Genomic DNA, 12,030 nt, shown 5'->3' with positions numbered 1-12,030 from the left:
ATTCCCAGGACCATTTAATGTGAAGCTGATTGTCATTCATGATTTTAGTACAGTGGTGCCTCGACTTACAAACGCCCCTACGTATGAACAATTCTACTTACGAACAGCTCTGTTCACAAAATTTTGCTTCGACTTGCGAACGGAGCTTCAACTTACAAAAAACCCACAAAAATGTGGGAAATGGACTTTGGACTGCCTGGTAATGTAATTTTAAAATGTAAAAATTGGTTTAAAAGGTGCTTGGCTTGGTTTAAAGCTGCTTGGTTTTAAAGGTGTTTTGTTTTAAACGTGATCATTCCCTCCTTTCCTGACCTTTTTTAAACTTTAGGTAATCTTAGGTTAAAAGAAGAAAAAAAATTTCCCCTAGTGGTAGAGGACGGATTAACCGCTTTTGCATTAGTTCCTGTGGGAACTAATGTTCGACTTACAAACGGTGCCTCTACATAAGAACAAAAAACAGCCAGAATGGATTAATTGGTTTTCAGTGCATTCCTATGGGAAATGCTGATTCGACTTATGAACATTTCGACTTACGAACACCATTCTGGAACGGATTAAGTTCGTAAGTCGAGGCACCACTGTAGTGTATGCCAATTATTTCTGTTAAAATGCTTTTGCAAAAACTGCCTTGGATCTTGAGCTCTGAGTCTTCTGAGAATAAGGATAGTCAGACTTTATCCTTCCTTTTTATTTCATTTTTCATTTTTCTAGATTCTTCTGTGAATATGACTTATGTTTACAAAACAAAATATTCAAATTATCTCTGAACAAATGGGGGAAAACTGAGTTCTGTTCATTGATTCTGAACATGCATATTATTGAAGAAGGTATGAAGTGGCTTGTTAGATTAGACTAAATTCCATCAAATCCAACATTATTTGCAAGAACTCCATACAACCTGCTGGAAATTACCTGTTGATCCATAAGTGTTCCATATTGTGTCCTTCTCTCAATAGACAAGAATGTTCAATCCTTTTCAGACTGTATTCATGTAAAACATATTATTAAAGGACATTGGGTGATCAATTAACAATTTCAAATGACTTGAATGCTGTTATTTTCTTAGCTTCCACAGTAATAGTTCTATAAAGTAGAACTATCTACTATTTGACTCTCTCTCCTATTTGACTCATCTGCAGAATGAGATTACAATCCTAAATCCACATATCTGGAATAAAGCCAATTTAATTCAGTGGCTTTTATGTCTGAGTAGATACACTTAGAATTGAGCTACAAGCAGACTGAATTTTCATGCAGTCTATTGACAACCATCATCTTCATTCATTTTTGTTCCCCAACAGGCAGGAGAAAAACACTACCATCCAACCTGTGCACGTTGTGTCAAGTGCAGTCAGATGTTTGCTGAAGGAGAAGAAATGTATCTTCAAGGTAATGTGGAAATATTTGAATTACTGGCACTACAGAACAATTTTATGAAGAGAAAAATCAGTTGGTCAATCATAAATAGATCTGGTTCCATTAGGGTTTTCATATGATAAACTTAGCTTTACCTTTCTTTGGATAATTGACTAGGAAGGACAGGATAAAAACAATCAATGGAATTAATTTTTTTTTCAAAATCACAATATATGTGTGTGAATGTAAGGTTTTGCAGGGGAAGGTTCTATTGCTTTGTGCTGACTGAGCAGCCATTGAGTTCTTAGTTGTGATAACTATTATTTTGCACTTGGGCTTGCAGAAACAATTAGAATATAACATTTGATTTGGCATACTGATTTATCTAGGCCTCATTCGATTCCAGTAAAACAGTGCACAGAAGAAATGTGCTTTTGTGTGTGTGTGTGTGCGCACGTGCACACACACACATACACACATAGATAATGTTGGCGATTGAGAAGTATGCTATGCATGGAAGACTCAAGAAACTACAGGTATATAATAGGGGTTAGTTAGTTAGGGCAACCCATCACCCTAATAGTCTGTTTAATCTATGAGAAATAGCAATTTTGTTGATCTCTCCCGTTCCCGTTTGTTGGGTTGACAGATACTTGTAGGCATGACTTCACCTCCTTCCTGTCCAATCATCTTCCAGTTCTCTCTTAGAATGTATCTTAGCTTACATTAGTATCCTAAATTCATGATTCTGTTCATGATTAAGTTCATATAAAGCCTATTTATCTTGAGCCACAGCAGGTCAGAATTCAGGAACCATTCTGCTGCCACTTCTGCTCTGTCGCAAGTTCTGACAGGGAGAGGCAGAATATAAGCAGATGTGCTGCAACCATTTGTTTTATTTACACAGGCACAAGACAGGTGATATAAGTAAAGCTTAAGGAATGAATTGGCTCCAGCATGCCAGCAGCTCAGTGCCCTTGCCAACAATGATTGCTGTCCTAGTAGGGGTCATCTGAGGTGAAAAATACGGCCATCTATAACGGCAATCAGAGGTGGACGAGTATGGCTGTTCCTGTTTCTGTCCTACCCCACTGGGAACAGTTTACGAGCTCATGAGCTCTTGGAGAGGGAGGCAAGGTTAGGAGCTGTCCTGAGCACATGTGCACAGTGTGCACGATCAATTGTTACATTGCATGCAAGGCGAACAAGTCAGCTCTCTGTTATTATTGGCAGGGTGCTTTGCTTGTTCTATGATGACATCCCACTAGCATTTGAAGACTGGCTGCTCCTGAAATTATGCTAATAAAAGCAATCACAAAGATAAATATTAATTAGAATGGCAACTCTACTTTTCAGGGACCTCCATTTGGCATCCAGCTTGTAGACAAGCAGCCAAAGCTGAAGAAAAGAGCAAGGTAAATTCTCCTCATTGAAAATTTAGTGCATTTTTATTTCTAAGTTATCTAGACCATTAGACTGTATTTAGCTTTTGTAATTTCATGTGTTAAAAATAGAGAAGTGACAGCCCAGAAGAATTTTGAAGATGGGGAGTGTGTATTGAGCATTTTTTCAATTTTTTCCACTGAGAAAATGGAGAAAACATATATTTAAAGTGCTCACTTATGAAATATTCCTGTTTTGCAGTGATGAGTGAAGTCTTTTCAAATGGTGTTTTAAAGAATATTGTTTTAACTATGTTTTTTGAGGAAATTGTGATTTGGAAATAAATGAGCCTTCACCTTTTGTTATCCGCTTCACTACTTAGTAGTAATACTTCTCCTGTGATAGAGAAAAGAGTCCTTTTTTTACATTACTGTCAACGTCAAATTACAAATATAAAGTTCCTTAACCAATAAAAAACAAAAACTTTCTTACAGAGTTCAAGTTAGGACTCAATCACACATGAGAAAGGAACTCCAGTTATGCTGATTCATACCTCTGTTTTACTGGTACATTTTCCCCCCAGCGGTCATGTGGTATATGTATTCAGCAGGAGCGTTGACAATGTTTTTAACTGTATTGATTCATTTCTTTCTATTTGAACAGTTATGGAAGGCTATGCTGCTCTTTAATTTTGTATCAGTTCATTTTCTCTACTGCTTCTTGGGGCAATCAGCCCCCCTTAGGCCTTTTTTAAAAAATTACCAAAGCTGATCTATCAATGAAACCCTGCCTTCTCTCCCCTCCTCCCTCCCCTTTCCCCTTCCCTCCTTTATACACTTTACCTGCATGACTGTCCCTCTCAATTCATGGCTTTAATTTATTTTTTCCCCTTTGAACACTATTGGGAGGAGGAATCAGGTTTTGAAACACTTGCAAAGTATTGTGAAGAGTAGAGTTAAAAAAATGCAATGCTCGCTTCTTTAGAATTCAAAGCAGGAAATCTCAAGTCCTCTTTCGGTGGTGGGAGGCTGTCTCCTTCTGAGCAATGTATGGTTTTGTTTGTTTGTTTTGTGGCAGTAGCACCATAGGTTGCTAGTAACCTTTTTAAGGATGCCAGTGCAGTGGCTGTGAAGTGGCCAAAGCATCCAGAAATCTGACCCCTTACAAAGGAAGTAAATTGACAGCAACATTCACACTTGCTGATAAGGAATTGAATGATTTATCATCAATGCAGTTTAAAATAACTCTCCCGGTGGGGGGAAATAAACCAATTGCCAGGGCAAATGATCAATGTTGCCCATGCCTCAAGTGAACAGAAAATTATGAAACAATCTTAAAAACAGCCAAATCAGTATAACTGGGTGTTTTATTTTTTGGTCAGGTGTGATTGCCCTTACTTTATGTCCAAAGTAACAGAGGACAGTGACTATATATTTTTGTTTCCAGAAATTTAAAAAAAAATGCTTATTAAATACTTATTACAAATTTGTTGTAATACATAAATAGCCCAAATGCATGAAATGATTACCAAACATTGCCATAGACTCACAGTGGATTGGGAGGAAGGAAAAAATTAGCAGAATGAAGAGCCTACAGAGAGTATCTGTGAAGATTCTCAGTCATTCAGGTGAGGTTATCTGGAAGTTGAGTCATGGCAACTGTTAGGCTGAAACGTTTCACTACTCATCCAAGTAGCTTCTTCAGTCTAAGGAGGGTTGGTAGGAGATCTCTGATATATCCTCCACGTTGGTTTTACTTCCCCACAAATGAAACCAATGTGGAGGATATATCAGGGATCTATGCCAGTCCATTGACTCAAGAAGTAAGAGTTCACATGCTAGTATTGTGATACGAGAAATAGCAGTATATGAGAAATAACAATTCTGAAACCATATCCTGGTTGTTATGGCATAATTGCTTAGGAAATGGCATGGGTTTAGGAATGCAGTCCTGTTCTGAGTTCAGTATGTGCAGGTGGTTTTGAGAAGCATCCTTTTAATAACACAGTACATAACAAAATTCATTTTCTGTTTTTTTTTAAGTTGCAGGAAACTAGAACATCATCTGAGAGCATAATTTCAGTACCTGCTTCAAATACTTCAGGTTCCCCAAATCGTGTAATTTATGTAAGCATTCACAGTTTCTACTTAAAAAATAAGTGAAGAGAATTGAAAGTAGACAGAAAACAGTGAGTTTCGTGTTTTAAATCATTTGTAAGCTGTCTTGAGTCTCTGCACAGGGAGGAAGAAGGGATTGAAATTAAATAAATAAAATCAAAGGTAAGAAACCATATTGCAGTTATTATCTGTATAAGAATCTGAGTGTTCCAGGGATGATCCACAACACCGTAGCCCATGAACATAATCATTTCTGTTTTACTAGGCTGGCCTTGTTTGATTGCTCTTATCCAACTTTTCTCAGTCGCCAGATGTCTGTACAGTGTCCTGCATTTGTGGAAAAAGAGAATATGAGTAGGATATCATCAGAACAATAATTGCACCACACTCTACCTCTGCACAATGCTCACAAGTAACTTTATATACACATTGAAAGTCTACTGTTGACAGAAAATCAAGTATCTTGGCAATGAATAAGAGCACCTGTTAGTATGTTCCTAAATAAACACAGGGAAAGGACCAAATTATCAGATCACCAGTACTTCCACATTATCTGCTGAATCCATTGCTATGTGCTATCAAAAGTTGCTGGGAAGTAAAGAAAACATAGGATGAAGAATTGGTTTTTCCCTGTCCATCTGCTGACACAAATGACCACAAAAGTAGCCTCCGTTCCAGTTCCTAGCCTGAAGTCAGACTGAAAGGGCATGTAGAAAATCATCTTCCTCTGAGAGTAATTGAAACTGTTTGGTGCTCACTAAGTGTATTTCACCTGAGTGAATACATGAAGGTCTAGTACTCTGAAGCAAATAGTTCATATTGTCGATACCTTATTATTTCATCATGGGTCTTCTTTGTGGAAGCAAGATAAAACAAAACAAGAGGGAAGGAAAATGGCACCTTTTTCCCATAAATCAATATAGTGTTATTGGTGGATCCGACCTGCTGATGGATGGATCCTACCTGTGCAGTACCAGCAGGTCAGATGAATGGGTGTGAAATTCATGACCGTTTCTCAAGGAGAATATCAACCTTCTATAGCTTGTTGGAAATCTATCCCATTTGCCACCTCCAGTGAGAGACTAGCAAATAAAGATGGGCCCTAACCACCAATTCAGTAGCTCATGTCAGTTCATCCTTTGGACAAACAGGTGTCCAGCATTTCCCAGCCATGTCTACTCCATCAGGCGCCCACTCAGAGGCTGTGCCCCCTGCTTCCCTGCCCCACGTCTTCCAGGTGCTGCCGCTGAGTGGGCCACCTGCCAGAGGAGGTGGGGTTGGGAAGCACCAAACACCTGTTTGGCCAAAGGGCAAACTGGTACAGACTGCTAAACTGGTGGTTTGTGCCCACCTCTAGCAGAAGAACATTTTTAAAAATGAAGTTGTAAAGAAGATGATGGTGAGGGGGGAAAGTAAAGCTACCACTGTGGCAGTTTCAAAATGGAAAGAAGCAAGTTAACACTGCTAATTCAGTGAGTTAAAGGTTTTTCTTTCATAACAAAAACAGCAAATCATTTGGCCCATTGCTGGTGTTTAGTACTGACAAATTAATCTTTTTAAAAAAGCAAAGTATGCTGCATATATACTGCCCCATAGTGCTTAAACCACTTTGGGCAATTGACAGTTTAATTATGCAGGCTACTCATCCCCTCCCCCACGAGCTGGGTACTCAATTGACCTCAGAAGGATGGAAGGCTGAGTGAACTTTGAGCCAACTACGTGGTATACAACAATGAGCAGAGTTTTGGCTTCAGTACAACAGTTTAATCACTATATCATGAGACTCCTTTAAACCTGGCATTCTAAGCTTTGGCCTTTCACAACTGTTCTTCCTGTCATCAAAATGGATTCCAAAGTCCTGTTGGACATGGACAGTGCTCCTCAGTGTTTCAATGAGCACCGTTTGCTCCTAGGATCCTAAGACTGAGTGCAGGAGGCATTGCCTTCAGATCTCTGGCTGTCTTCAGGAGTGGACTTGTCTTCAAACCATTACACTGGGAATCCAAGGGGAAAATGCTCATTGCCTCCTCCAGACACTGGAAAACATAATCGCTGTTGATGGCAAATTTGTAACTGGGTTCACCCCCTTTTGTGTCCCTCCACACGGTATGGAACAGCAAAAAGGTGAGACATGGAGTTTGTCAAGTAATCAAATCCGAAGGTAGGCACACTGCAGCTCAAGTCTTTAGCTGACATAGCTTAAGAGGGAAATAAAACTAAATTTGTCCATTATTGAGAGAGAGTTGATTACATGACACTTTTTTACATCTTTAGTAGCAAAAGTGTGTTGTGAATATTACTGTTTTTTTAAAAAAATTGTAAGGTATTCTTTGTTTTACTTTTCTTTTAAGGCAAAACTTGGAGATGAAATCCTTGATTACAGAGATTTGGCTGCTCTTCCTAAGGATAAAGCCATCTATAATATAGACCGCCCAGACATGATCTCCTATTCTCCATACATCAGCTATGTGACAGATGACAGACACAGTTATGGAGAGGTACTGACATAATATATTTGTGTTTGTATTTATGTTTAGGGGTGTATGTGCATTCATGTGTGTATGTGCATGTGTGTGTGCTGTCCAGTCAGTCAATCTTAGCAATAAAACAGTAGCCAGTATCTTACTGCATAGCTCTGCCGGCACAATAGGGGTGACATCATGGGTAGTGCCAAATTGCTCCTAATTAAAGAATTCCTTTTATGAATTTTGAGTGCAGATGGCTTTGTATCATTGCATGTCAATCACATCCACCCCAAAATCACAAAAAGAAGCTCTCTAATTCGCAAGTCTTTTGCTCCTAGTGCCATCACTCCCTCAACAGAAAACAGGTCTGTGAGTTTCCAGATTTTGTTAGCAGTTATGCACATGCATATTAGCTATTATGCTCAGATATTGTAATTCTAAATTACCGTATTTTTTCATTTATAAGATGCCCTAATATATAAGACGACTACCCCTTTTCTAATCCCAAATTAGAAAATTTGATCCCTGCTTTTCCCTTCCTTTTGCTAAGCCATGGAGCTGAGCAAAAGGAAGGGAAAAGCAGGGATCAAAGGGCTCCCTTTTGACCGCCACTTCCACTTGCCTTTTGCAAAGCCACAGGACTTAGCAAAAAGGAAGGGAAGGCTCCTTCTGGTAAAGGCTGCACGATCGCACCCCTTTGATTCTGAAGCAGCTATGAAAGGGCTTCAGGATCAAAGGGCTGCAATTGTGCAGCCCTTTCATGGCTGCTTTACCCAAAGGGAGCCTTCCCTTCCTTTTTGCTAAGCCCCGTGGCTTCGCAAAAGGCAGGGAAAAGCAGCTGCCTTCCGTGTATAAAATGACCCTCACATTTTTTGTCTAATTATTTAAGGAAAAAGTGTTGTTTTATACAGGGAAAAATATGGTTTATTTTATTTTTTAAAACAACCATGTTTTTCTATGAAGCCATAGTTGCATACATGTGATACAACTAATGCTAAAATTAACTTTTAAATACAGTTACCTCTCCTCTTTCCATAGATTCCCTTCTATATGGATGGGTGTGCTGTGCATTGGGTTGAATGCACAGAAGGACTTTAAATTCATGTAAATTCCAGCTGAACAGACATGTACTTCAGTACACACAGTTAATCTGACAGACACATTTCTTCTAGGCATCTTGATTACTTTGTGCCTCCAAGCAATACATACCTAAAGAACTTGTTAAAAAACATTCCTGGCAATTGCTTTGTGTTTGGGTGAACAGTGGTTAACAGATGAAAAAAGGAGTCAGCTTCTGGGATTTCCCCCTGGCTAATGTCTCCTTATGAATGGTAGTGAGCACAAGAGGGTATCCTGTAGACCATCCTGACTGCTGCCATTGGTGTTGTTTACATTCATGCTTCCCTTTGCTCTGTAAAGCTTATCAGCAATATCAAGCCATCTCCTGGCATTTTGAATAGTCAGTATAGAAACATGATATCCCACATACGTAAACAAGAGGTTTTTGAAGAATTGAATTTTCTGGTTGTTTAAAGCAGAAGTTTGTGTACATAAACTAAACACAAATTCCCTCAATGCTGAAGGATTCCAGAAGATGAGCATATGATTTGTGCTGGGGTTGCCATGAGAGGACAGAAGCAAGAACAGCTGGGATGTGGTTGCAGTTCCTCTGTGCCAAAATAGTTTGAAGGGCTGTTTTGGACTTAAATAAATGGTGAAGCAAAAGTGTGAGTGGGTGCAACACATACAACAGAGAAACATGGACAGTCTTTACCATCTCAGCTAAACGTGTTGCCATGCCCGCTCCACAGAATTCAGACTAGAAAGCTATCTTCCAATTTTTAACCCCTTACTCTTCAAACATGTTTGCTTGCACATTTTCCAGAATATGTCCCTTCATCTTTTGAATTAAAAATAAGGAGGCTGGGAGTTAACAAAGATTATAACTTGAAAGCACGGTCGAAGTCATCCATAGTATATAAAAGATGGACTATGTTTTCACAAAATTTTCAAAAAGAAAAAGGGGGGGGGAGATCAATTCATTTGAAATTTGGTTTTGGAGGTGAGCCTTACACATGGCACAGACCACCAGACAGACGAATAAATAGATGCCCAATCAAATAGTGTGAACTCTCACTAGAGCAAAAATGAATGCATTGAAGCTATGCACATATAGTGGAAATACAGAAAATATTGCTGGGAAAAATGAGGGGAAGGAAGTAGGAGAGGAAGACTTAGCCGCTCAGAGTGGTATAATTATACTAGATGGGTGGGATATAAATCAAATAAATAAATAAGTATAAATAAATAAATTATGCGGTGAGTTGATTCAAAAAAGGAACCCACAGCTGTTTGTTTGAAAGACGTGAGCAAAGGTTTCTGGAACTCGGAAGTGAGGGCAGTAGGAAGAGGGAACAACCTAACATGAGATGCTGTTTTACAAGATCTGAGCAGAGCTGTCAGTGATAGGACATTTGGGAGGTCATTAACTCACATAGTCACCATACATCGGAAGTGACTCGATGGCATGTAACATCTTTGAAGGTTTTTTTCTTAATTACCAGGGAATAGTATAGTAACAAGACAAGTGGAATGGTGACACAGAATCCCTTTCCCAGCATAAGTGCCTGTTTGGCCAGGAAGAAATTAGCTAAGAGTCAGGTAATTAGATCCTGATTGGCAAGGTCAAAAATTCTGATTTATCTGTATGTGGAACTGATTTCTTCTTTGAAAACTTTTTTGAAGAGACTGTTTCTAAGAGAATGTTTGCTGAAAGTGCTAGAACAAAACACAACTGCTATCTGTTTTTCTAAGGCAAGGGGAAATACTTTGAATATGCCTTACAAAAATGTATGCCCATTCCCTGAAGACACATGGCAAATGTTCCCCTTTCTAGAGGTTTGTCACTCCATTACTTTTTTGCTTTTAAAAAAGGCCTTTTTAAAGTCTGTTTCTGTGACCTTTAGTTGGTCTGCAGCTCTCTAGAAATCTCCCTACCCCCTTATGAATATATACAATGTTTCATTTTATGAAATTCCCGCTAGCAAGGCTGTAACAATTCATGCTCAGTGTTATAACGAAGTGGCTGTGTTTCCATTTCAAAAGATCTTTTTTGGTGATTAATATTTCAGCTCCTGTGCAGCCTGGATTGTTTCCAAATAAAAAAGGAGGGGCAACCATTTTATTACTGTTGAGAATTTTGATGATAACGTGTATCCTCATAACATCAGCAGAGTAAGGAGATATTGGTTAGCAGAGATACTTAGGTCACTATGACATTGAGAGAGTAAAACCAACATATATACATAGAGAATAGACATTCCTCTGGCAGCATAACATAAGCAACACACAGCGCAGGGAAAAATGATCTGAATTACAGCACATAAAGACGTTCGTTTTACACATGACATATGTACAGTTTTGTGACCAATCAGAAGATACATTACTTCATTTTCTGTTGCACAAAGTTTCATCATGTACACAGCTGTACAACATTTAAGTCTTAATCCTTGATACCCACACCTGAATACAATTGGTACAGTGACCCAGGTAAAATCAGCCATTTTACATTTAACTACACAATATTAATATTTAATACATTTTCATATCAAAATCTCAACAATTACAAGATAAGCAAGATTGGTCTTTTCAGTTTATGTGATCTATTTTAATTCTGGGGTCACCTATTTCTGAACAGGGAGTAAAGAGTTTTCTATTTTTAAAAAGTATAACTCAAAAACCGTTTGTACAAACTTCCTTAAATTTGGCACAGAGCAAGAGAAAAAGAACAAAACCAATAAAAAGAATACCAAGTGAATAAAAGGAAACTAAATCCAGCAAGGTATTGTGGGTAAGACATTAGGAGATATAATAATGTACATATTATTATTTTTTTCATCAGTGCAGTATTTTGATGCATTGTTCTGTACAGTCACCTCAGTTGTGTTTTCAAGCACCTATTAAGCTTGAAAACTGCTTGAAAATGTCCACACACTGTTCTCTTCTGCTTCATGACACATCCAGTTTACAATCAAGATCACTGCTGGAGATGAAACTGGCCAGACTGACATGCTCCAGAAGAACTGGATTGGATCCACAGTGACTGTTATAATACACAATATTATAATAACCTATTGCAGTTCCAAATGGCATCCAATATGATTCAGTTTTGCTCTGGTTTTTAGAGCTACAACACCGTTTCAGTTAGTATAGGACCATCCTTTTTTCCCACCAGTTCTCTGCCTGCTGCTTATCCAACCTATCCCGTTCATACCCACACACCACTCTACTCCCTCAAGTGCTATTGTGTCTTTGATACTTTTCCCCTTGGATCCTCTGTTCAAAAATGTGGATGTGCAATTCATTTTTCTTTTACCTGTAATTAAAATCCAAAGATGCATGTATCATAGAATCGTTGTAGGGTTGGAAGGGATGTTGGAGGTCTTCTAGTCCAACCCCCTGCCCAAGGCAGGAGACCACATACCATCATGGACCTCATACCATCCTGGACAGATGGCTGTCCGATTTCTTCTTGAAAACCTCCAGCGATGGGGCACCCACAACATTGGGAGGCAAGCTGTTCCACTGCTTAATGGTTCTCACCTCCTTATTTCCAGGTTGGATCTCCCTCTGGCAATTTTCCACCCATTGGTTCTTGTCCTACCCTCAAGCGCAATGGAGAATAAATTGATGCCTTCTTCCCTGTGGCA

The 12,030-nt window shown here is 38.8% G+C and overlaps 1 protein-coding gene across 1 annotated transcript in view; it reads left to right on the top strand.

The window, feature by feature from the left end:
- The window catches only part of ABLIM2 (actin binding LIM protein family member 2), a 130,663-nt gene that overhangs the window by 34,908 nt on the left and 83,725 nt on the right, over positions 1 to 12,030 (top strand). The window contains exons 7-10 of the mRNA XM_020805785.3: positions 1,302 to 1,389; positions 2,713 to 2,771; positions 4,782 to 4,865; positions 7,208 to 7,354. Coding sequence (XP_020661444.3) covers positions 1,302 to 1,389; positions 2,713 to 2,771; positions 4,782 to 4,865; positions 7,208 to 7,354 — 378 coding nt within the window. The remainder of the gene's footprint in view (positions 1 to 1,301; positions 1,390 to 2,712; positions 2,772 to 4,781; positions 4,866 to 7,207; positions 7,355 to 12,030) is intronic.

Source organism: Pogona vitticeps, chromosome 5 (genome assembly GCF_051106095.1).
Source record: "Pogona vitticeps strain Pit_001003342236 chromosome 5, PviZW2.1, whole genome shotgun sequence".
Taxonomy (NCBI): Eukaryota; Metazoa; Chordata; class Lepidosauria; order Squamata; family Agamidae; genus Pogona; species Pogona vitticeps.
The sequence above is the reverse complement of the archived record's forward strand: the minus strand, read 5'-3'. Positions and strand labels throughout refer to the sequence as shown.